Here is a 27,148-nt window from a genome sequence, read left to right as displayed (position 1 = left end):
CTTGAAGATTTGAACCTTAAATAGCCATTTTGTTCCATTTAATTCAGAAAAAAATCTAAATCTGTTTTGTGGTGTTTAGATGAATGTATAGCACCTGTACCTCGCAAATTATTTCCCAGTTACACTCCACTCTGATTGGACTCAGATTAAAGCTCTAGCCTGAGCCGTAATGGCATTTTTTTATTTTTAAATGAGGGTGAAGTGTATTGCTCATAACACACTCCCACAGAAACAAGGGTACTTGTAGATGTGTTCCTGTTTGTCGATTTATTTCTGTTGTTTTAGTTACTTTTCTTTTTCAATGTGAATGCATATCTGCCAATAGATGTTGAATGTTGTTTAGTTAAGGACGGCTAACGTTTGATGCAGGATTGCTGATGTCTTGATTACTCATGTTGCAAAGAATAAGTCCTTTTAAAATTTAGAAGCAAGCTTGTAGCATAGGCAAAGTTTTACGTTTGAGTCCATTAACACACTACTGTTCAAAAGATTAAGTATATTAATACTTTTATTCAGCAAGAATGTAGTGAATTAATCAAATGTAACAGTAAGACTTTTATTTTTTAAATATCTTTTACACCTAAGAATGTAAAAATGTATCACGTTTCCACAAAAATTGTTTTCAACATTAATGTTGATAATAAGAAATGTTTCTTGAGCACCAAATCAACATATTGATTTGGGAGTAATGGCTGCTAAAAAAGCTTTGCCATGGAATAAATTACATTTTAAAATATTTTTAAAAAATATGAATATATATAAAAATATTATTTAAAATAGAAAACTGTTTTGGAATAATGTTTAACAATATTACTGTTTTTTTTACTGTATTTTTGATCAAATATAAAGCATAAGAGATTTCTAGCGAACACATGAAAATATCTTACAACATTTGAACAGTAGTGTATCTCTTATGGTGCAGGTTTTACATCATTAATGTTGAGTTAATGTTCAATTTGTGAGTATTTGATCATCTATTTAATTGCTAATTAATATAACAGTGGTGAACAGTGCTTAACTGTGTTTCAGACTCTTTGAATCAGCTCATCCTGCACTGAACTGCGTTCTCTAATGAGCCAATCATCTGCTTTCTGCATGTCTCATTGGACTGTTCATAAATGCCTGTCTTTAATGAGAATGTTGCATAGTTTTGTGTCTCTTAAACTTAGGTCTCCCTCCTCTGTGCCTCTTAAGATCCCGGTGGAATCTAGTCCTCTCCATGTAGTTCGCTTGGCGTAATATGCATTTCTTAATGAAACAAAAGAGACAGAAAGAAAGACAAGACTTTTCTGTTCTACTGAAGAAATCTTTGTGAGTTTAAGGGAGAAAATCTTAGAAAACAAGATTGTTTTCTGTAATCTTCAGTCTGTAATACAGGGATTTTGGGGGAAAGGAATATGCAGTATTCATATTATGGTCACATACAAACGCTTGAAACTTGAAATATGAACGTTTCTCTGTAACTCTGAGCCGTGTTTTCTAAGACTCCTCCCTTAAACGAGATCTATGTTTTTTTTAGTGTCATATTTTACATTTGACCCTGTAGTCTGGGGCTGTGAAGAGCACTAGTGAAATCTTGTGTTTATTCTCATACACAGATTCTGTTGAGTTCTGTTTCTGAGTTGTCTGTTTGTTTGTTTGTTTGTTTCTTTTTGTTTTCTCCTCCCCCCCTCATTCGCTCATGTCTTGGTTGGCGTTTGGTGCTGTATAACCGTGATTGCGTTACCTTAGCAATAACAATTGGCCGTCTTGGTTACGTTTGTCCTCAAGAGGTGGCACCCATGCTACAGCAGTTTATAAGACCCTGGTGTGTATTATTCAATCTTTTATTTCATTCATTTCCTCTTTCTGTCTATCTTCTGGCTTTTCTCCCTATGTCTCTCTCTTTCTTTCTCTCAGTCGCTCAGTCTCTCTCCAAACCTTGTCCCAGTGTTCTTGAAAAGGCTCCTGCTTTTCCTCACACCTCACGCTAGTTTAGAAACATCAGCAAAGCATAAATTTCACTAGCATAATATTTAGATTTTCTTGTGAAAAAGACCAGGCCTGTTCAAGACATTTGAGAGAAGGTATCCCTCTCTTTCGCTCTACCTTTCTCTCTGTTCTGTATGATTCAGTCTAAATCATTGCCAACCATGTGACTAACCCTGTCCCTCTAGGTCTTGTCGTTTAATTTGCCTCAGTAGCACCTTCATGTATTCTCAATTGATTTGTTTCAGTTCTCACTTCTGTTTTCGTCTTTTATTGTCGCTATCTAACTCTAATTGAGTGCATGCGGTAATATCAAATGCTTGCTGGTTTCAGGAAACGCTAGTTAAATGGATAAAATGAAGAGAAATGGTAAAGCTTCTTTGAAAATCATTTCTCCTCCCCATTAGATGCGGAGTCTTTTAACAGCATGATTCTATCCCAGAATGCCTGCCCCAAAATTTGCACTAGTTTAACGCTATAAACTAGTACATGACAGAATACATGGTGCTATATAGACATTGTATTTGTCTTATAAAGAATTAATGTAAATAGGTTGATTTACTACAAAAGCAGCTAAAGATCTTTATAAACATTCATAAGAAGGTAGATTGCATACGATTAAGAACCAGTAATATTAACAATAAATAAAAAAGCAGATTAGTATGGGATTGTCAGCAACAAACTGAACTACTTTTCGGTTTCAACAAGAGAATGTTTTATTAATAAAGAAGAGAAAATTTGTGACCAATCTCTGTGATTTAAAACGTTTGCTAGTCTCAAGGTGCTCTGAGGTGGTAGTCATGATATTGTGTTGATTACTCGTTTATCCACATGCAAACTAACCGCCACAGGCTTGTTATTTGAAAACTGGTTCTTCCCTTCACTAGGTGCACCTCTCTTCGCAATATAAGAGACAATGAAGAAAAAGACTCTGCGTTCAGAGGAATCTGCACCATGATCACGGTCAACCCTGGTGGTGTGGTGCAGGTAGGACACGTTATTCTCACTGATGTCTCTCTGAGGTCTTCGACAATTGAAAACCATCCTCTTTGTTTTCTTTACCATTTTATAGGACTTTATATTTTTCTGTGATGCTGTAGCATCCTGGCTGAACCCAAAAGACGATCTTCGAGAAATGTTCTACAAGGTAGAGCACTGTGAAAAATACTTTATGCCAGTCTGTGAGTTGGGAAAACCTTCAAGATGATTATAGACACATGCTTTATACTCAAGTGTGTGTTCTCTGTTAGATCTTGCATGGGTTTAAGAACCAGGTTGGAGACGAGAATTGGAGACGCTTTTCTGACCAGTTTCCTCTTCCACTCAAAGAAAGACTTGCAGCCTTCTATGGGGTGTAGATGTTGCCTGATTGAAGAGGTACATTTCCGTGAGATTTTCTAAGCTAGCCAGTCTGTTACAGTTTTTTCCCCATGAAGTGTGCATTCATGCTTGTCAAAATTTGTGTATTTCTTCTACTCAAATTTAGCAAGCATTCACAGTTGTGAAAAATTTATTATATAAAAGAAAATGTCTAGTGTGCACAGTAACTTGTAAAATATATATATAAACTGTCATTCAGAGGTTTATGGCCAGTAATTTGGTTTCATGAAAAAACTTGGCTAATAGTTGGATAATATTATAATATTAATAGTAACACTTTTTTGTTGTTTAAATTAGATTCATAAATGAACCATGAGTGATCATTATTGTAATATGTTACTGATATCTGCACTGCCATTCAAACGTTTGGGATCAGTAAAATAATTTTTTTGTGAACAATTTCTTTAAATCTTATTTAAAAGGCAAACTGTACATGAAAAGTAACATAAAAATAACACATGAATACAAAAACAACAATGGTCTGCATGATTGTACGAGGAGAAAAGAGCAAACGACTGAAGCAGAAACAACAGAATTATCAGTTAGGATCAATTACTTTTCATAAAGGGATGTACAGGCAATTCTGTCTAAAATGGAAATATTAAAATTTCTTCAAACAGTTATCAAAACACCTTTAGTTTTATTGTCAGTCGCAGCAAAAGAGACCACCTCGTAATATTTATTATTGCATTTATGAACATCATCCATCCATCCATCCACAAATGAGCTTTCTGGATCAATGTCAACCTTTTTTCGTTGCAGTAGTTGTAAAAAACGTGTACGACCATTGACAATACAATTTATTATATTAATTTCAGTCATTACTAATAACAAATAAATGAACTGAACAAATGAGAGAAAGTTATACCACTGCAAATGAATTAACTCAAGTCTGCCTTTAAAAACTATTAACATAAAGAAAACCCACCCCATAAAACTTTTATAGACTGGGGTAAAGACCCCAGGCTGCCACCCTCCCCTGTCTTAATCGGTGACAGTAACATGACAGCCAGTACCATCCATTAGCCCTATTATAAGAGAACAGAATAACTTTGAATTCACTCGAGTGATAAAGTGGGGTTAAAAAAAAAAAAAAAAGTATGTATACTTTGCATAACGAGGAAACAAACATAAATAATTGTATCATGTACATTGAAAACTGTACATTAGTGATACCAAGTTTCCTTGCTTACATGAAGAACTGCCAGAAGCGATTGACACGTGAAGTTCTAGATCGATTGACAAGTGAAGTTCTAGATCGGTAAATCAGAAGTCGAGTCACTCTGTATTATCAAACCCTTATGCCACGTCCATCCCAGGAGAATGAGGAGTGGGAATGGAGCTCGTTCGATCTCGATATCTCTGCCCGCAAGTGATGGGATCCAAATCAGCAGAGACCGTTTCAGAAAGCTGTTCGGGTCATCCTTCTCGGCCCCTTCAGGTAGTCCCAGTAAGCGGAGATTACTGCGTCTGCTGCGGTCTTGTAAATCAGTCACTTTTCGCTCGAGGGCATCCAGACGCACAGTGTGTTCGTTGATCACCTTTTTCTGCTCTCTCTGTTCCCCGATTAAAAAGTCAACTTTAGAGCATATATTCTGGATTGTAGTCATGTGAGAGGTGAATTCGGTGCGCATTGCTGCTAATTCAGCCTTCAAAATGTCCTCAAATCGCTTTATAGTGACCACCATATTGTCTTCAATGTCGGCTCGGCCCGCCGCGGCTGCTAGTTTTGTTTTCTTCTTAATTGGCGAGGATGATGGTGAGCGGTAAGCGAGTTTCCGACTGTGTGACATCTCCACACCAACTACAAACGAAAAAACTACCCCAAATGTAAAAAAAGAAGACGAACAACAGTAAAAGACGGTAATATATACAGAGCTCAGCTCATGTGCGACTTGGCTCATGAAAGCGTCACGTGATCCCCTCGGGATCAGAAAGATTCTTAACGTTTTTTTTGTTTTGTTTTTAATGGAGTCTCTTATGCTTGTCAAGGCTGTATTTATTTGATCAAAAATACAGAAAAAACTAATATTTTGAAATATGGCAATTTCTAATATTGGTTTCCTGTTTTAATATACATTAAAATATGATTTATTTCTATATGTATATATATATATATATATATATATATATATATATATATATATATATATATATATATATATATATATATATATATATATATATATATATATATATATATATATATATATATATATATATATATATATATAATTTTTTTTTTTTTTTAAGGAAAAATTTAATAACCCCAAACTTTTGAATATTAGTGTATATTGTAACAATTTATATTTTGAATAAACAGTTCTTTTTAACTTTTTAATTTATCAGAGAATCCTGAAAAAAAAAAAAAAAGTATCTCCGATCCCCAAAATTTTAAGCAGCGCAAGTGTTTTCAACATTCTTTTATAAATCAGCACATTAGAATATTTACTGAAGGATCATGTGAGACTGAAGACGAGAGTAATGATGCTGAAAATTCAGCTTTGCTTCACAGGAATAAAGTATATTTTAAGGTATACTAAAACAGAAAATTGCTATAATTTTTAACTAAATTACAACTTTTTCAGTATTTTTGATCATATAGATACAGCCTACTACAAAATAAATAAATTAAGAAACATTAAAAATCGTGTATATCCCAAACTTTTGAACGGCACTGTATTTACTAATGATACTGTACATGTAAAATCATTCTAATCTGATCTTTTTCTTTCTTGTTCTGCAGCTTATTCAGCTTATAGGAGAGGATGGGAACCTCTGATACCCAGGGCATATGTTGCCCTTTACCTGGGGGGAAGGGTGGTCTAGCAGGGGTGGGAGCCATACGGCCCACTGGACCCCTGTAGACGGGGTGGGAGGGAAGTGTTAGCTGAGGCGCTAGTCGACGACACCTCGCCAAGCCAAACCAAAATAGGGAAGAAAGCTTTTTCATCATGACATAACAATCAGCCACGAGGGCAAAAAAAAAATACAATACAACGTTAGCGTTCATTCACCAGGGCACTTAATGTAACGGGACATCCAGGGGATAAAAAAAACAGTGACACAAAGATATGTGTAAACTCTGTAGTGTAGCACTCCTGACATAGGAAAGTGCCTGGAGACAAGCTCTGAAAAACAGGTTTTGTTCATTTTCTGGACCGTATCATTTAGAGGGGTGGGTGTGACGTAAATCTCAACTTGGGGACAAAGCGTAAGTCCTATGCATGGGGGTGATGTAGGGTATAGCTCGACTGCATGAAAGTGTGCCAGCTATGCACAGCAGTAGACGGTAAACAGTAAATGCTAAAAACATACCATATTTTAGGGGCTCCATCTAAAAGGTAACACAGTGTAACTCTAGAAATGTAAGTCCTCTCATATAATTGGTGAAAGGTTTTCATCTGCGAAGATGAAATAATTTGATTTTTTTACTTTTTTCTAAATTCATCTTGGTAAATTAAGTTAGCATGCACAAAGGGAAAGGGAAGACTCCATATTAACACAGTGAAGATGTCTGAAACGTGAACTATTGCTCTGTATGAGGCTTTACTGTTCCTCGGTTTCACTTTCTGATTTCCAGCGTGCTTGACATGGATCCAAACGAGTGAACCCGAAACACACACTTTGTTCGTTTTTGAGACACCGGTGATTTCTTTTTGCTTAGGTTGCTCAAAGCATGATTTTGAAGATGCTTGTGATACCTTTTTTTACTGATCGGGTTAATGTTTAGTTGTTTGATTTTGTGCATGTTGGTGGCCCAATAAGCAATCTGTTTTTCTAGCACCCCTCATACAGACTAGTTTTAATAATGCATTTTTTTCCATACATACACAATAGGTGATGTGTTGTCCATCCACGTATTACTTTTGTGACTTTTGTTTAGTTTCGTTACCTCTTGCATGAAGTTTAAAAAAACGTCCCATGTTGTGTTGTGTATAATCCTGGACAGTTCAGTGCTCGTGGAGCCAGTATTTGTGAATAGTAGCAAGCCTTAAAATGTATCCCAGAATGTGAGGATTTCGGTATTAGCAACTTTGAAGCGCAAAGGTTTTATCTCAGACAGACAAGACTGATGTTCATACTCCTCTGGAAGCCAGTGACATGTTTTTTCAAGTAGAAGCTGTGGATTCAAACCTTTAAGGCTGGAAGAAGATTTTTAAATCTGAACACCACGGGATATTGTCAGGTGTTTGTGAGTCTGTGTTGTGCTGGTGTATTTCTGCAAAGTGTTATTTTCTTCAGTTTGTCTGTCACATTCCAGCTGTTTTACATTTGTTACCAATAAGAGAGGTCGGAGATTCTTCTGACTTCAAAAAAAACATGTAAAGAGCAAAGAAAGAAACAAGATGTAGGCAGATTTAATGAATGTTGTGTCGTCTTACACTTATGAATGCTGCTATGTGTTGTAATTTTCTACTTGAATATTTTATGTTGACCTCAGGAGGTATGTTTACTGTTTTTTTGCCATTTTTTTATTTTAATGTATGTTTTTCCCTGCTGTTCAGGCTCCCATGTTTCATAATTATAGAGTAATTCACTGTAATCCATTCAGCTGCTTTCTAACAGGCATATTTTTGTCTCTGTCTCCTCGTAAAAGAATGTAAAACTTTTTTTTTAATTAGAGGAGATATCCGATAGTAGACACTCAAGTGTGGGATAAAATGGAAGTAACTGGCCTTTATGTATGTGAACATTATTTATGAAATATAAATGCAGTATATACTGTAACGCCTTGACGTTAGAGTTTTTTGGGGGTATAAATGAGGCCATGAGACTTGGAAATTAAACAGTAATGGTTTTACTTTTTTAATGGTTTTACTTTTGTCTTTTTGTGAATGTCAGAAATCTAAAATGTTGTGTCCCCACCCCAGACTGCGCCGACTGCTGTATAGTTCTGTGTGTAAAAATTAAGAAAATGTAATAATGAAGTCAGACTTTGCTCAAAAGCTCCCTTTTCTGGTCCGAGAGCAATTTAATTTATAGTGATTTTTTTTCAACTTTTATTTTATAATCTGATTTTGAAAGATTCAAATATAGAAAGTAATCATTTTTAGGGGCCACCAAATATTTTGGATCATGCAAAGAATATATATTGTACTGTAGAAATTTTGTAATGATATTTGTATGATATTGTTATGGACGTGAGTTTGTTTCACTGCTTGGATCTGTGCATTGGTAAGAATAAACACTTTTCAAAAACCACTGATTACATGGTGTGTCTAATGAATTTCAGAGGTATTAAAGATAAAAGGTATTTCAACAACTTTGAAAATGCTGACTGATTCAAATCTGTCTTTAAGACCGAGAAATATGTAGGCTACCTGTTTATTAATTTATACTTTTAAATGATACTTAGTTTCCAAGAGCAGTAGCTTATTATTCTTTCAATAACATCTCATATGTATAATAATATATTAATTATTTTTTGTTTTTGTTATTTTATCAACTGAGCTGTTGAGGTGGGACATTAAAATTAGACGATTGCATCATGGGAATTGTGGTAATTCCTGAGCCCGCCACTGGCGTCGCTGTTTCTTCATAATAATTAGCTCCATGAAATACTGAACAAGTGGAGGGGGTGAAAAACAAGCGAGGAGGTGGAGTCGTGTTCAGAGGGAGGAAAACCCAGCAGAAGAGCAGGAAAAAAAGAGAAAAACCACCAGACACAACAACATCGGGGGGAGGACGGTGGATTAACTGTGCCAACGGAGGCCATTCAAAATTAAGAGAAGCGCCGCAGTGAAGAAGGGAGAACAGCAAGATGATAACGCCCTATTTCCTGGAAAATTTCTGGGTAGGTTGCTTATGCTTTGCTCTTGTTTGGCTATGCGGGTTAAAGACAACTCAGTCATTCTTTAAATTGGTTCGATACGCTCGATTTCTGGGGCTATTCTTCATGTTTCGATTCACCCCGGCCGTTGTTGGGATAATACCGGTGAAACATGGTCGAGGCAAGCACGAGAGCCTGCTGGCCTGTTGCCCCCCTCACTTTTCTCGGAGAATGCAGTCCAGCTAGACCGGGGATTGGGCCTCATTACATCCATCTGACACAGACAGCCAACTACGTTCCACCTCCGCTCAATCTGATTGGCTGTCGATCAACGTCTTGGAATGTTGACGATCCTATTCTGCAACAGCATTGGATGTTACGGCTGTCAATCAAAATGCTATCCTGCTTTAGTTCCTCCGTAATGAAGTTAGACCAGAATGTCTAATAAAGTTTTTTATATGATTCTATGATGATTCATATGTGAGCCATGTAATAATTACCCCATTCTCTTTCACAGTATGCTGATCTTTTTCATTTTAATAATTTTTGTTATGGTTTAGTTGGCTAATATCATGGCTTTACTATAGGCTTTATATATATTTTGAGTGCTTAAGCTGTTCACAGTGTGATTTCATATTCAGATGTTACCTCAAAACATACCTTCTTACTAGAAAATTATGTCATTACATATTCATCCTCATGTCATCCCAAACCTGTGTGACTTCACTTTAATACAAGGCAAAAAAGTTATAGTCAGCCAAAAATGAACATTCTGTCATAATATACTCATCCTCATGTCATTTCAAACCTTTTATGATTTTTCATCTGCTTTGGCACATAAATGTCCATATAGTGGAAGTCATTGGACACCAAATGGTTTGGTTACCAGCATTATTCAAAATATGTTCTTTTGTGTTCAGAGTGAGTAAAACGAATGCGAGTAAATGCATTATCACTTTAAGTAAATTGAAGGCGTTTTCTTTTAGGTGTGTTCATGCACAGTCTATCTTTATTATCTCTTACATTCCAGACATCAGGATTCAAGTCGTTTTTCAAATAATGACTATTTATTAGTTATTGAGGATTTTTGCAGTCATTAATGTTAATTCATTACCTAAGCGACAGAACAGATAAAGCCTGACACAGTCTAAAACATCCCGGAAGATTCCTCTGTTGTCATGTGCAGTATGTGACCATAGTTTAACCATTAAACAGCATCTGACTGGCAGAAATGTTGAGCAGAGCTGGGTGAGAAAGTGTGCAGTTGGAAGCCGTGACTGTCAAAACAGGAGATGAAGAGAGATGAGGGATAGCGGAGATGTGGAGTCGTGTTCTCAATCAGGTCTTTGTGTTGAGGGCTCAGTGAAACAGGGACGCCTATGATCAGCTGTGTGCTTGTAATGCAAGGCACAGACATACACACATATACCCCACACACAGAGAGCCACATTTCTTCAAGGAAGCTGTCAAGCTCAAGGAAGTTATGCAGGGAAGGTCAGACTGATAAAATAGTCTTGATATTTATCTGCCATGACATCACCATCTCTTGAAATCAATCTTCTCTGCCCCCCAGTGTCTGACGCCCGCAGGTGTGAAAGCTTACCCTAAACCTCCCACAATAAACGGGTGTTTGAAGGAAACCTCTTAGTCTCGTTTCCTGCAGTCAAACACCTCTAACCACAGGTTTCCTCTCTTGCTGTAGCACTGTGTGAATTTTCTAGAGAGCTTTTGACCTTTGCTGATAGTTCACATTCACCTCTGTTGGTTTTGTTGGTGGATGTTCAGACTTGTTACAGTCAGAAGACACCTGCTTACGGAAATTTATATCTGGTTGAGTCATACTGCAGATGTTCCATTTTAGTTTCTCATCTTGATGAGAGCTCTTTATGTTTTTAAATGTGTGGTTATGCTAATCGTTTGTGTAAAATGCCAAAACTGTTATTGATCATATTCACATGCATGTCATTTTCCGATTACATTTACATTTATTCATTTAGCAGACACTTTTATCCAAAGCCACTTACAAATGAGGAGCGCCTTAAGCAATATTTGTTATACAGTCAACAGTATTCATGGTATGCAAAAAAAAAATAAACTTGATGCGTTTTACTCAAATGGGTGCAGTCAATTGTGGAAGAATTGGGTGTAAGCAGATTAAAGGATCACTCCACTTTTTTTGGAAATAGGCTCATTTTACACCTCCCCTAGAGTTGAGTTTTACCGTTTTTGAAACCATTCAGCCGATCTCCGGGTCTGGCGGTAGCACTTTTAACTTAGCATAGATCATTGAATTGGGTTAGACCATTAGCATCTCGCTCAAAAATGACCAAAGAGTTTCGATAATTTTTTTCAAGGAATCAAGGAACTTTGCTGCCGTACCATGGGTGCACTTTAGGCACATAACCTTTTCTAGGCTTCAAGGTGAGTCTGCAATCATCTGGCCTGAAATCGATACACGAGTCATCAATTGAAAGCACTTGCAGGTCTCCAACTCGCTTAACAGAGGCCAGCGCGAGCAGGAGTGCTGTCTTGAGAGAGAGCGCTCGCTGATTGTATAGGCTTGAACGGGGGTCCCATGAGAGCGTCAAGCGCCAAGTCCCAAGTGGGCAGAGTAGAGGAGGGTTCAGCCTTCTTGCTCCTTTTAAAAATCGTATGATCAGGTCATTTCTGCCGATCAGCGATTTTCGACGTGAAAGGCTGCTATAGCGGCCACATACACTTTCAATGTGGATGCATACAACCACTATCAAATCGCTCTTGAAGGAAGGCAATAATTATTGGTATTGGGCAGTTGATTTGGTCCTCGCCCCGCGATATGAACCAACTTGAAAAAAACTCTCCATTTAATATGCATAAAGACGCCTCGTGGAAGGAGCCCTAGCCTCAGAGATAGTGTTCAACATGCGCTGAGGAGGTGCATCTGTTACTGGCAAGCTCCATCGAGCGGCCAGACATGAAGGCTCCATGACTCTGAATTTTGGGTTCCTTGTGCTTGAGAGAGGAGGTCTGTCTTCAGTGGGATAGTCCACGGGGGGGCTACCAGCATCTCCACCAGTTCTGGGAACCACGGCTGATTGTGCCATTTCGGTGCCACTAACAGAACAGATTCCTTTTCCTCTCTGATTTTGCAAAGCAGGTGAGGCAGAAGTTTCACTGGAGGAAAGCCATACTTGCGTACTTTCGGTCAGCTTTGAGCTAGTGCATCCACTCCCAGGGGAGAGTGTGTCAGTGAATATGCGAAGAGATCCACCTCCGCTCTGCCAAATACACTCCAAATCATATTGACTGTCAAAAGGTGTAATCTCTACTTCCCGTGGATTACCCCGCTCCTTGACAGTAAATCCGTGCCATAGTTCAGGCGTCCGGGGATATATACTGCCCGGATGGAGAGGAGGTGTTGATCTGCCCCCAGAAGGAGGTCCCTCGCCATCCGCAGCAGTGGTCGCGAGTTCACACCGCCTTGGTTATTTATAAATGCTACCACTGTCATGTTGTCCATCCTGATGAGACCATGACGGTGAAGAATGTCTGGGAGAAAGCACTTGAGCGCTAGGTGTACAGCACGGAGCTCCAGACAGTTTGTATGCCACAACTTCTCAGTTTCTGACCATGTTCCGAAGGCTGGTCTGCCATCGCATACGGCTCCCCAGCCCGTGCTCGATGCATCTGTCGTAACATTCTTTCTCCTGATCACTTGGCCAATACGAACACCCCGGCGATTCAGAGTCATATTGCGCCAAGGGGTCGGCCTATGCAAGCAGTTGCACTTCACTTTGATGCACAAGGTGCCTGTGCGTCATGCGTTCTGTGGCACCCGGCTCTTTAGCCAGAGCTGAAGCGGTCGCATATGTAGGAGCCCTAGTTTGCACACTGTCGAGGCAGCAACCATCTGGCTCAGCGTCCTCTGAAAGCATTTTAGCGGAGAAGAACACCCTAATTTGAAGACTGCGAGAGAGCTGATCAGTTTTTGTGAGCGCTGCTCCGATAGACGCGCTCGCATATTGATTGAGTTCAGCTCCACTCCTAAAAAGGAGATGTTCTGGCTCGGTACCAGCACGCTCTTTTGCATATTTACAGTCAGCCCTAAGCTCTGAATATGAGCGAGGAGTCGGAACTTGTCGCTGAGCCGCGCTCTCTCTGATTGGGCTAAGACTAGCCAGTCGTCGAGATAGCTCAGGATGCGCATTCCGCTCTGCTTCAGAGGAGAGAGAGCAGCATCCATGCATTTCGTAAACGTACGAGGGGCCAGACATAAGCCGAAGGGCAGGACCGTGAATTGGTACGCTATCCCCTTGAATGCAAATCTCAGGAATAGCCTGTGGCGGGGGGCTACCTGAATGTGAAAATAAGCATCCTCTACCGCACACATTATGATAGACTTAAAAAAAAAAATATATATTTGACACTTTTTCTTTTCTTGGATTGGCTCAACTTGAAGTGCTGTAAAAACAAAAAGGGGGAAAAAAATTATTTGAAGGTACTTTATGATATGTTGCCATACGGCAGGGATCGGCCACTTCGATGTCCTACAGAGTTTAGCTCCAACTCTAATCAAACACACCTGCCTGTAACTTTCTAGTGATCTTAAAGACATTGATTAGCTTCTTCAGGTGTGTTTGATTAGGGTTGGAGCTAAACTCTGCAGCACCAGCCCACCAGGACTGAAGTTGTCTATCCCTGCCATACGGCAACAACATACAGAGATGGCAGTCTATCAAAAATGCAAAAACTGCTTATCATGTGACTTAAAACACATCATTGGCTAAACTAAGGTCTTCTCTTTCCAAAAAAAAAAAATTAGGATGTTCTCTTAAAGAGACAGTGGCAAGGAAATGAACACAAAGCCATGTATGTTGCCATATGGCTACACCATGCGGTAGGGGATTAAATCCATGGAGATAAACCAATCTCCTGGTCTGATGCGTGAGAGGATTTGTCTCAGCGTAATAATTTTGAAAGAGCACTTTGAAAGCGCACGATTCAGCGGTCTCAGGTCCAAGATTGGGCGAAGTCTGCCGTATTTCTTTGGCACCAGAAAATAACGACTGTTGAAGCCGCTCTCTCGGCCTGTGAGGGTCACTGCCTCTACAGCACGCTTTGCGAAAAGATTGTTTATTTCCTCTCGCAGAACTGATGCATTCTTCTCCCGTACAGTGGAGATTAACACACCGTTGAAACGGGGCGGTCTGCGGAAGAACTGAAGCGTGTTGCCGTTCTTTATTGAATTTATAACCCACTCTGATATCCCTGACAGTGCCTGCCACGCTTCTGTGAACTATGACAGTGGGCGAGGTGGACTGCACACACAGAGGGATAACTCGCCGTTGGGGTCGGGGAGTTTAATACCACATGAGTGTGAGAGTGAGTGATGGGGGAGAGGGCAGTGGGAAGAGGAAAATTGCTCTGATATTGATGTGAGTTTTGTATGTTTTTCGACTTTACTGCACTGCATATTGGAACAGTCAAAACACAAACATGACAATTGCTCTTGCCACCCGCAACAGGCAGGGAGGCGTGGTGAGCACATACAGCAGAGCGAGTGGACTTCTTCAGTGGCTCGTCTTCGGTGCTGGGTGCAGCTTTCCTCCTCCGAGAGACAGCATTAGGAACCATTTCTGTCAGGGTGGGGTCTCTGGCCCTTCGAGCACTGATGGCGCTTCGGCCATGGTTGTCTTGATCTCACCGCCGACTCATGTTTGTGCCGAACAGCAGCAGAAGAGGCGTGCGGTCTTCCCGAGCGCTGCACAGAGAAGGAGCGAGTGCGCACTTTGGTAGGAAGTGGCTAATGGCCTTCGACTGCTTCTGCGCTTCAATGAAACGCTCCGTGAATGTCTCCACCGCCGCTCCGAAGAGATTTGACGGATTCATGGGAGCGTCCAGAAAGGCTGCTTTCTCTGAATCCTTTAGCTCGTTCAGAGTAAGCCACAGGTGACGATCTAGCACCACAAGATTCCCCATATTGCGTCCGATCGCTCGAGCTGTCACCTTCGTCGCTCTGAGGGCCAGATCCATGGCGTGTCGGAGCTCTTTGAACACTTCAGGGTCCGGCCTGTCCTCATCAAGAGACTTGAGCAACTTGGCCTGATACACCTGGAGTATCGCCATCATGTGCAGTGCTGAAGCTGCTTGGCCCGCCGCAGAGAAAGCCTTGCCGGTGAGGTTTTCAGTGGTACGGCAAGGTTTAGAGGGGAGAGACGCGTTGTTTCTCACTCTCCAGTTCGCCACGGCTGAAGGACAGAGATGGGCAGCGATGGCTTCTTCCACGGTGGGGGAGTTTGACATACCCTACTTGGTCAGCTCTGTCCACGAAGACAGGAGGGAGGATCCTGGGTTATGCACCCGACTAGTGAGCGGCGCGTTTCACAACTTTTTTAACTCATCGTGCACCTCGGGGGAAAAAGGGGCTGGGTCTTCGCGGGGTGTCCTTTCCGCCGCGATCCGACTGCAGGTACCATTCGTCCAGACGGCTTCTGACTGGCTCGGCAGGAGGCGCCCACTCCAAACCGAGCTTATCAACTGCCTTGGACAGGACGCTTAGGAGCTCAACATCACTGTGATGGAGGTCCCCCGCGTCGCTGCCTTGAGGCACCGTGTAATCCAGTGGGCAGTTAGACCACTCCTCTCTCGCAGACGCTGCCACCGAAATGGCATCATCCTCCTCTTCAGTGCCCTTCATGGCACCGAAAGACACCACATCTTGAGCGTCGGGGGAGGGGCAGAGATCAGCGGTCATGAAGTGCACTGGAAGAGGACCTGCAGCAGGGGGGTGAGGAGTGTGTGGGCACTGAGTCGGCTCGGACTCGTCACCTGATTCTGACAGATCCGCATCCGAAACTCGCAGCACTTTCCTCCTTGGCTCGAAAGAGGCTGCAGAGGAAGAGCGCGGCAGAGCTAGTTAGGTGAGTTCAGACTCATATCCCCACAGTGGGGGCAGTCTGACCCCCCCCAAGCGCCACCTCTGCGTGGGCGCAACCCAGACAGAAGACGCACGATTCGTGACCATCCGAAGATTCGATTGGCTCCTCACAGGAGAGGCAATTTGCGAGTCATCCTTGTTTCCAAATGTTCGGTCAATATTACACATGGATTTGTTCGTACTGTAAGTGTAACAGCAGAGGTTACCAGGGCTTTGGTGCCCTTTATAGGCATTTGTAATAATATGTAATGTAGGCTACATAAATAGTTTATTTTGTATTAGGCTATAATATGTATTTTAACAGTCTTATTCATTGAAACCATATAATTATTAATTAACCAATCATTATTGCATCACTGTTTTTATATAATGCATTTTAAAGTAATTGTAAAGGCTGTTGTTGGCTTAGGTCTGTTTTTATAACCACAAAAAAATATTATCCTAATTGTAAACTATTATTTGAAGTAACAAAACCATGGTTCATTTGTGGTTACCATGGTTACAAGAACCATGATTTTTAGTTTTGTTCGTAGTAATATATATATAATTTGAATATTATTATAGAACGATTTTTGTTGTTTTTTGAGCAACTGGGATGGTGCCACCCTGGGAGTTGATGTCCCGAGCACGGAGGCAGATCACCCTGCTTAAACGGGGGGAGTTCAGAAGGTCATGTGAGGGACTCAGAGCTGGGGTGAAAGGGATTCAGCTGAACTTTGACACTGTTGATATCTAGATGTTTTGCTCTGCTCATTGTTGATTTACAATACATATGTTTACTCTCAGAATGGCAGTGTTTTCAGTAACTGAGGTACAGTAAGTGTTTGTAAATGAATTCACTGAAGTTATGCTTGCTCTGTGTTTAGGTTATGAACAGCTATTTACTGATTTGATAATCTGAGTAATCATCCATGCACAAGGTCGTTTTTAACAGGTGCAATTGTGCATTGGATTTATGCTTTGCAAATTTGCATTTTATCTGATATTTATTATCTGAAACTGATCATTTATAACAAATTATTTATATTTATAACAAATTATTTGAGCCTTTAAAGAAACTGTCTCTCTGTTAGGAAGATGATTTTATTTGGCACTGTGAGAGAAGTTGTTTTATTTCCTAGTCTTCATCACTCAAGATGCATGTAATGCATACTAATATAATCACAATTGAGATCTCTGTGCTCTGTTGAACCGATTCAAATGAGAAGCCAGACTGTGTCAGCTATGCCAAATTTAGCATGCTTTGTAATGTTTATTAAACCTCCATGGGTTAGGTTCAGCAGATGGCTGTGCACTAAACCATGCATTAAACCAGGCAGTTAACTTTCCCAGACTGTGTGTTGCTATCTCACTTACAAGGACACATTTGCAAAAGCGAATACATATTTAAAGCTAGTATTTAGGGAACAGAGTGTATTGTAAGGGTAAAGCATGATAGATTGCAGAACTCTGAGATGGTGCCTATTTGTGCAAATGAGATAAAGAATGATGTATTTTTGGTTTGATTATTTGTTTTTTGCATTTGCATATGCATTTTTCAAGTACCACTGTATTTCTAATAATAAACAAAAAAATAAATTAAAGTAAATAAATAAGGGCCATTGAATATTAAAAGAGACGTAATAAATTTTTTTAAACCCCATATATAAAAAAAAAAAAAAAAAAAAAAAAAAAAAATATATATATATATATATATATATATATATATATATATATATATATATATATATATTATATATATGATTTTTTTTTATATATTATTATTTTTTTAAACAACAACATATTTTGCTTCGGGGTCTCTGCAGTATCACATGAACTTTACAATGTGTAATATCAGAGAAAACTAATATAATGCAAGAAGGTAAAATCCTTGACCACAACATGAACAAGACATAAATATAAGTTATGCAGTGGCCTGATGGACCGCTACCAAAGGAATATTTTGGTTGGCATGATAGATTTATATGGAAATGCAAAAATAGGGTCCTAGATAGCAGATTCTGAGGATTTCTTATGCATTTCTCCAGGTGAATGTGCTGCTATTGAAGGAAAGGAATGAGCAGAAGACCATGCGAGAGTAGATTTATAAAGGTGGAATATTTTTTAAAATGTAACAACATTTCCAAGTAGGCCTTCTTGATTTGAGCTTCCAAGAAAAGATAAGTGTATGTGTGTGTGTTTACCTACTTTACCATATTTTTGGGGTCAAAAGTTGTACCCAGAAGTGAGCTAAATCTGATAAAGCCTCTTTTGGAGGCGTCCTCATTTGTAAATATTGTGTTTAAGAAATAAAAAAAAGAAACAAAATTCTGAAAGTGCAGAAAGTTTTCTGTTAGGTTTGGGGTGTGGGCTATGTTATTGTATTCATAACTAGCTGTATATAAAAACAGAAGTCAATGGAATATCTTCATTTCGATAGCTAGTGTGTGTGTCAGGGTCTTTGCATATAGTCTCTGTATTGGGAACCTCACCCAGCTGCATGAACAAGCACATACACACACATTTGTACCTTCATGTCTTGTCTTGTGTGTTTTGGCTTTAAATATGAATTCTGTTTGGTTTGACCTTTGGTCATTGTTTTTTTACGCTGTTTACTTTTCATATTACAAGTGTGAAACGTTGCTTAGCCTAGTGTTGGAACTAGAATTTACTCATGATTTAAAATGAGTTACGTGTAAAAGATGGAAACAGAACAAAATAAAGTGAAATTAAAATGCTGGATTGTGTTTAAAGTTTAGGCACGAAAAAATCATGTGGGCTAGGTGAACCAATCACAGAACAAACTGGTATTTTGGTATGCTGGTATTCAGTGAGCAGACGCCCAAAGCTTTTTCCTGAGTTTGTTGTTGTTTTCCTATTGTATTTTTTATATCGCTGTATTCCTCGGTCACTTCTGTAGTGCTTGGCTTTCCTGTGGCTGTTCTTTCAACACATATACACACAGTCTACAATCTCACACAGATCTCAGTTGTCTTTGCACTACAGGAAACACACTGCATGATATTTGCTGTGTCCACAAAAGCTGATGTGGAAGTCACACAGTATAAACATGAGAGCAGAGCTTCATCCTTCCTTGGTTTATGTTCATGTATTTTTATTCAGCAAGCATACATTAAATTGTTCAAAAGTGTCAGTAAAGACATTTCTCTTGTTGCACTAGATTTCTATTTTAAATAGATGCTATTCTTTTGAACTTTAGAATTAATCAAAGAACCCTGAAAAGAAAATGTAGTTCAGTTTCATCAAATTAGTAAGCAGCACAACCATTTTCAGCATTGATGATAATAATAAATATCAGCAAATCAGCATATTAGAGGGATTTCTGAAGGATCATGTGGTAATGATGTTGAAAATTCAGCTTTGTCGTCACAGGAATAAATGACATTTTACATTATTATCACTTTATTTTCTGTCTTTTTAAACAAATGAATGCAGTTTTAGTGAGTGAAAGAGACTTCTTTTAAAAAATGCTAGTGCATGACTGCAATGATTATGGATAGATGTTTTTTTTCCCTCTTGTGCTTCTCTTTGAATCACTAGATGAACTCTTGTCGTGTGCCAGATTTCTGTATTTTGACAGTTGGCTTTTGAGAAATGCTAAAAAAAAAAAATAGCTTACAATTTAGCTTGTTCTGATGTATTAACTGTAAATGATTTGCTTGGGTAAAAAGCCTTGGAGAGCATATGATTGATTATATCTGTTGTTCTACGCTGGCATGGATGACAGCTGTATTTATAGTCAGTCAGAGCAGATGTGCTGAGTAAACACAGCCTTATTATTATTATTATTAATATTAATATGAAATGACCGACATGCACTTTAAATTTCAACCACATTTTGCCACCCAAAAGGACCAAGCATTTGTAAATATTTTAACAAAATATTATTTAAAACTATTTTTATCCATTAGTCGTCAGCCAAAATTTGATGACCATATAAAAAAAACCGTATGGAGGAAGAGGTAACACCCTTGGCACACCGTAGTATGTTTGTGTTGCATTTACATAAGCACTCTCTCTTCAAATGCATGAATATAAAGCAGATGTGTGCATGGCTGGCATTAAAATATATGTGTTTCTGTCATTCTGAAATTAGAGGAGGTATCCGGCTTCTTTTCAGATATGAATTATGCATTAGTTTAGCGCTTGCATTTTTAAAATGCTGATATCGGACACTTGTAGCATTGCAGCCATGGTTACTATGAAACCCTTTACACAAGTCGGACCAAGCTTACAGCACTGACTTACGGGCAAAAATACAAAAGTATGTCGCGGATGAACATGGTGGACCAATCTGCTTTAAGGAGTCAGCTAGATGCCATTCAGACCATGACAGCAATGATCATTGAGAAACCAAAAGTGGTAAACGAGTTCAATCCTTGACATGTCATTCTTGCTGTTTCCCTTTTTAGAGAAAACATGTAGTGATGTGACTCAAATGTAGTTTGTATGCTTTCTTTGGCAGGGCGATAAAAATAATGGATTTGATGTACTGTACCACAACATGAAACATGGCCAGATATCCAGCAAGGAGCTATCAGACTTCATCAGAGAAAGGTAAAACTGTGTGTGTGTGTGTGTGTGTGTGTTTAGTTGGTGTGTTTTAACTAAAACTTAAATCTGTAAAAAAGCGTTATTATTTATTGAAATCAAATATAAATATTACTTAAAAAAATAAAAGTATTACTAAAACTAAAACCAAAACTGACATAAAAATAAATTTCTGATAAATAGAAGTTTCAAAAATGATAAAATAAATAAATGACAAACCACAAAATTACTAAAATTTAAAAACCTAAAGTAAAAAATAATTCAGTGTTAATAAAATAAAACTGTATGTAAGTGAAGTATTATGAAATCTGTTCTAATAATTCTGAATCTTTACAAGAAAATCTAAACGGCAGATACCACATCAAACCTGATCTTAATCTCATCCCCTGCAAACTTTTTGAGATCTTGTTCTAAAAACATGCAGTTCTGCCGGATCATTCACCTGTGCAAGCGTTGAAGCTCTGCTAGAAATCTCGCTTGTCTCACAAAAGCAAGACATCTTTCAAGGGAGTACAGCTATTCTAGAGGAAACTATTTTAAACCTTTTCTCTTAAAACCTTCCAAATGTTTTCAGGAATGCTGCAAGTCCTCCATAAGCCTCACCATCCATCACACATCTCACCTGCTTTAATGGTCAATCCTGTGTTAAACGAATGGAAAGAATTCACAATCTGAGAGATTTAACATGTGCAGATGTTTTAAACCATCTCATGCGCTCTTGTGACTGACAGTGGAATTTTGCGGATTCATAATACCAAACCTTTGGAAATGCTATTTGTGTCATTTTAACTAGATCTTAGGCTTGATTTATGTTCTTTTGGCTATGGTATTGTGAGATTTGTTTTCAGAGGATGATGAGTGGTTTGGCCACAAATGGAGCTTGTCTGTCTCCCTCTTCAGGACACGGTGCGACGTTGTCTCTATCAGGGTGAAACAGCGCTCAGGCTAATTTGCTATTATAGATCTTTCTCTTTTGACAGAAAAAGAAGATCATAGCAATCATGATATAGCACGGCCATAGCACCCTGCAGCCCTCTAAAGCTAAGCAGGGTTGAGCCTGGTCAGTACCTGGATGGGAGACCTCCTAGGAAAACTAGGTTGCTGTTGGAAGAGGTGTTAGTGAGGCCAGCAGGGGGTGCTCACCCTGTGGTCTGTGTGGGTCCTAACGCCCCAGTATAGTGACGGGGACACTATACTGTCAAAAAGCACCGTCTTTCGGATGAGACGTTAAACCGAGGTCCTGACTCTCTGTGGTCATTAAAAATCCCATGGCACTTCTCGTAAAGAGTAGGGGTGTAACCCCGGTGTACTGGTCAAATTCCCTCTACTGGCCCTTGTCTATCGTGGCCTCCTAATAATCCCCATTCACTTGATTGGCTCTATGACTCTCTCTCCTGTCCACCTGTAGCTGGTGTGTGGTGCGCGTACTGGCGCCGTTGTACTGTGGCTGCCGTCGCATCATCCAAGTGGATGCTGCACACTGGTGGTGGTTGAGGAGAGACCCACACATGATTGTAAAGCGCTTTGGGTGTACAGCAATACACAATAAAGCGCTATATAAATGCATCATTCATTCAATAGATTTTCAAATTACTCTGGGCAAGTGACTGTAAGGGTACACTACCAATCAAATTTTTGGACACCCTCTTTGCTTTTACTGTTTTTCACATTTTAGAATAATAATTAAATCAACCGAAATATGAAATAACACAAGTGACAATTTGGGGATTATATAGTGACCAAAACACCACGGGCTTCGCTCAGATATCTCAAACTTTTTAAACCGTTCACATGTTTCTTCTGCTTGCTGTAAAAATGTGAAAATCTGTTTAGTTTTGTAAAATTAATGTGGAGGCACAATTACTAAACTAATTTCCTTTGCTTGCCTATATGTAGATGTATCAGTGTCATTTGCACAACTTGCATGGAGTAACACTTTTCCTTTAAATCATTCTTTTAAATAAATAGTTTCCTCATTTAAAAATAAAAAAAATATTTTTACTGTTGTTTGCAAGTGTGTAAATGTTTTTGAGAGTAAAAATCACAATGTTGTATAAAAGATTTTTATACTAAATAATAATCAGCATTAGATGGCCTGTCATTATTTGGGTTTGATTGATTATTCACGTATGGTTTTTTTCCCCTTTTGTCACAGAGCCACCATAGAGGAGGCGTATTCAAGATCAATGACCAAACTGGCCAAGACTGCCAGCAACTGCTCTCAGCTAGGGTAAGACTGTATGTAGGGCCCTATGAAATCTGTTTTATTATTTTCACAAATAGTTTTTTCCATTTAAATATTTCTATACTCTGTTTTAATGGTTAAATTAATTCTACATGTTTCTTTTACTAATAAAATTTAATTTAAATCATGAAACACACAATTGAACAGTCATTTGTATATGTTCAAATTTGTATATGTACAAAAAATATTTTTTAAAGGCCCTATGGCCCTATTTAAGGCCTTTCTCTAATTCAGTTTTATTACTATCAAATTCTGTTTTCCATTGATTTTTTCTGGATTCCAAAAGCGTCTCTAATTAATTTTTATTTTACATTTTTATTTATATTTTTCTGGCAAATCATTTTTATTTTTAATAGTTTTATTAGTAGTAGTATTGTCATTACATTAAGTATATTTCTGTCACAGTTTCTTCAAGTTAAACCGAACTTTTATTTTGACAGGTTGCTGTGAAGACCTTTGTGTTTCTATGCTTATATGATATAACAATTTTCTCACAATAAACGGTAAAATGCTTATGAAATGACTCTCAGAGCAGCTCTAGCAATCATATTCATGTGTTCATGTGCTCATATATCGAGACATCAGAGTCTGAAAACACTATGCTCCAGTATGTATGTAATAAATGAAACCGTGCGTCTGTGCCATTCAGTCACGCAAAGACACGCGGCTTAATATTCATAGACACTAGTTCATATCATTAAGAGTACTGACCTTATTTTTGTTTTATTCATCCGTGTGCGTGTATGTGTGCATGTGCACGTGTGAGTCTAAGGGTTCACAAGCCCAGTGGGTTCATTGTTAATATCATTTCAATAATGTATTTATAATGAGCTGGAAAACCCACATCATTTCAACGTCTCTCAGGCTTTATCCATAAAGCCCAAGCTCATTACATGCAAGGAAACTAAATTAATACCCACAGCTGTTCACTTACCTGCCTGGAACATTTTTGAATCTTTATTCTATATAGACTTTATTCTGGCAAACTTGCTGTACTTTCCTTGTTAATGCGAGACATATTGCGAATCAGGCAAAGCTTCATAAGCTACTTCAAAAAGATTATTATTCCGCGCTAAAACTGACTGTGCAGCCCAAACCGTAAGGCCTAGAGAGCTGAAACTTGGTCAGATGGTAGTAGTCCAGCCTTCTTGTCAGATACAAAGGCTCGTCCTAATCGGCCTAACGGGGGCGCTACAGCGCAAAAAACAAAATTTTCAGACATTTTTGGCCATAGCTTGTAAACCGTCTGTCGTAGACTCAAAAACGTTATATTGTTGCGATCCTTGGGTTAGCACGAATAATATGTGGAATTTTTTTGCTCTACGACGCACCATTTCCCGTAAAATTGACCTATATCCCAAACCTAGTTTTGCGAACTAGTCCTAGGTTTTTCGCCCGATCGGAACCAAATCACTGCAGAAATATTTTGTGAACACTGAATATACATAATTATCAAAACAAAGTTGAATTTTCAATTTTCGTGCGAAACGGTATGCCAATTATGCTAAAGTTAGCCAAATGTTATTTGAAGTGCAACTCTGGAACGGAATGAGATATCTTCACCAAACTCGGTACACATGTGTACGAGCTAAATTTTTGGTGAAATTAAAAAAATGCACAGATCTGCCACTTGGGGGCGCTAAAAGACGGTAAAAACCAGGCAATATAACCAGGCAACCGTTGCTCTGATCGACTTGAAAATTGGTATGCAGTGTCTTCGTCCGAAGGGGCATAAGCATCTATGAGGACATTGGTGTATCTAAAAAAACATGGCCGCCATTGGCCAAACAAGTTTAAGCACCTATTAAACAAGGTTAATGGAGGTCGATCGGAACGAGACTCGGTGGGCATGTTCGACTCATGGCCCTAAAGGTCTGTAAGAATTTTGAACGAAATCGGCCACTAGTTGTCGTTAACGAGTTTTTTGGCTCTGTAATCACGTGGTGTTTTACATATCCACACAATATGCACATCATTTGATAGATCTCCTCACAATGAGCAACTTTTCCTCTAGAACGATTGCTGTCAATCAAATCGTTCATTAATTATTTACATGTTAAAAACCTACTTTTGCGGACTAGTCCCTGGTTTTTCACTCAATCTCGATCAAACCACTGCAGTAATAATCTCTGGACTCTCTAGATCAATAATTATCGAAAAATTTAGAATTTTGTCCTTTGGTTAGCTATAATTAACTCATTTAAAAAGGGGGCGTGGCCACATATAACCATAAGCCCATAAAACCTAAACAAAAACTTTAAACTTTACGGAAGTTGGTGAAAACGTGTCAAATGACTGTTAACAAGCACGAAAAGTTTCATGGAGATCGGACCATAGGTGGGCCTATAAAAGTTAAAAAGGCCTCAAAAACACAGAATTTCTATAGTAAATGACCTCCAATTGCAATAAAATGTCCATATATTCATTTATACACTATATCTTCATATAATATGATAGATCTCCTCATTCTGAACAACTTTGCCTCTAGGATCACTGCTGTCAATCCAACTGTTCTTTAAATATTTGAGATTATTTTAAAACATACTTTTGTGAACAAATCTTAGTTTTTTAACCCAAAATCAATCAATTCAGTGCAGTACTATTCTCTAGACTCTCTAGGTCAATAATTATCAAAATAAATGTTGAACATTTGCATTTGGACATCCATAAAACGGTCTTATAAACGGTTTTATAATATGTTCTTTACATAGAACTAAAATCCTAAAAGAAAGCCCTCAACTTTTCTCAATGATGCATAATTTCATTCTAAACAAGCATGCAAAATTTAAGAGAGATTGGGCAAAAAACACAGTATTGTATGATAAATTGCAATTTATAACCACTAGAAAGCAGCGGAAGACCACTAATAGGCTTATTAAAACAGTACTGTTAATAGGTTATATTATGCAGATATTATAAAATCACGGTTATAACATTTAAAATTACTTTTAATAACATTTTGTTCATACAGATATGTCAGTTTTTACAATTTTGCCATATTATAATCACAGAGAAACCTGAAAATGACATACAAAGTCTTAAAATCAGAAGACTTGCAATAAGTTTTGTCCCTGTCACTTGTTTCAAATATCTATATCAGCAACAAAGTGTGTGTGTGTGTGTGTGAATATGCTAGTTTAATCATTTAATTTCAGCGTATGTGTGTTGTGTGTCTGTGAGCTTATTCTCTATTTTGGCTGTGTTTAACTGTCAGCCATACATCCAGGTTGGCCAAGACCACCTCAAGTGCTTGAACCCCAGTAATTGCTGCTTGCAGCTATATTTGTTATTGCTATTATGGTCCTGAAATAGCCAAGGTTTGTACATTAACTATTTGTAAAATATGCTAGATGCAGTTGATGAAATGAAAGCTGGTGTTTCACTGGCCTGCGGTGCTTTATTCCACAGAACACGAGTTTCGCACCCCCCTCACTTATCATATTGTCAGTACAGACATTATAGTGCCATTAAACCTTGCACAGAGCCGTTCCATTAAAAACAGCAAGACCAGAGGATAAATCTGATATCGAGAGAATAAACACACCTTGGTGTTAAATCACAAATCATGTTTAACACATTTTCCATTTTATTTGTACAATGCGTGTGGAGTATTATGCCTAGAGAAGAAAATGAAACGGCCATTTATTCCACAGGACGTTTGCACCGGTGTGGGATGTGTTTAAACAATCCACCGAAAAACTGGCAGCGTGTCACATGGAGCTGATCCGCAAACTTCAAGAGCTCATCAAGGAAGTCCAGAAATATGTGGAGGAACAAGCCAAAAATCATAAGAAGGTATGGGAGCTGCCGTCATCTTTGGTGTTTGATTAATATCCATGTAAGTTTGCTCTTAACATGCCACATAGCGAAGTATGAACCCAATTTCTCAGCTAAATGAGTCTGCGGTACACATGTCATTCCACATGTTTGGTATTTAATCACTGTAAGATAAAACCCATATCCATCTTTCAAAAACAGAGGGAGGAGTATCTTATGAAATAGAGATATAATTGCATATTAATAATAATGGTCCTCCTGTACAGTATGTCCAACTATATACTTCACATCTCTGAACTGTTTATGGATATGGTCCTCGTCCTCCCATTAAGACTTCTAGAAATTAATCTTGTTGTAAGAATAATAATAGTAATAATTTGACAATTTGTTATCTCAATAGAGGGCCATCTTGAGGTTTTTGTTATGTTTTGTGAGAAGGTAGTAATAATCTCTAGATTATATTCTTCTTTATTAATTATGAAATATTGTTGCATATTTAATTATTTATCTACAAATGTATTTTATTCAACCATATGTA

General features: G+C 38.5%; 2 protein-coding genes across 7 annotated transcripts in view; both read left to right on the top strand.

Moving 5' to 3' along the window:
• LOC306870538 (transportin-1) overlaps nucleotides 1-8,554 on the top strand; it is a 30,041-nt gene extending 21,487 nt beyond the window's left edge. The window contains exons 20-24 of one of the 2 annotated variants that reach the window (XM_079417852.1): nucleotides 1,732-1,807; nucleotides 2,856-2,955; nucleotides 3,041-3,115; nucleotides 3,219-3,345; nucleotides 6,095-8,554. In XM_079417852.1, coding sequence (XP_079273978.1) covers nucleotides 1,732-1,807; nucleotides 2,856-2,955; nucleotides 3,041-3,115; nucleotides 3,219-3,326 — 359 coding nt within the window. In that variant the 3' untranslated portion in view covers nucleotides 3,327-3,345; nucleotides 6,095-8,554. The remainder of the gene's footprint in view (nucleotides 1-1,731; nucleotides 1,808-2,855; nucleotides 2,956-3,040; nucleotides 3,116-3,218; nucleotides 3,346-6,094) is intronic. The other variant, XR_013784273.1, reaches the window with a different exon arrangement.
• A 368-nt stretch (nucleotides 8,555-8,922) lies between these two features.
• LOC306869960 (F-BAR domain only protein 2-like) overlaps nucleotides 8,923-27,148 on the top strand; it is a 51,780-nt gene continuing 33,554 nt past the window's right edge. For 3 of the 5 annotated variants that reach the window (XM_079416938.1, XM_079416936.1, XM_079416940.1), the window contains exons 1-4: nucleotides 8,924-9,145; nucleotides 20,503-20,594; nucleotides 22,744-22,818; nucleotides 26,487-26,628. In XM_079416938.1, the coding sequence (XP_079273064.1) occupies nucleotides 9,113-9,145; nucleotides 20,503-20,594; nucleotides 22,744-22,818; nucleotides 26,487-26,628 (342 nt within the window). In that variant the 5' untranslated portion in view covers nucleotides 8,924-9,112. Of the gene's footprint in view, nucleotides 9,146-20,502; nucleotides 20,595-22,743; nucleotides 22,819-26,486; nucleotides 26,629-27,148 lie in introns of all 5 variants that reach the window. The other 2 variants (XM_079416939.1, XM_079416937.1) reach the window with 1 other exon arrangement.

This window comes from Barbus barbus (assembly GCF_936440315.1).
Source record: "Barbus barbus genome assembly, chromosome: 5".
Lineage (NCBI taxonomy): Eukaryota > Metazoa > Chordata > Actinopteri > Cypriniformes > Cyprinidae > Barbus > Barbus barbus.
The sequence above is the reverse complement of the archived record's forward strand: the minus strand, read 5'-3'. Positions and strand labels throughout refer to the sequence as shown.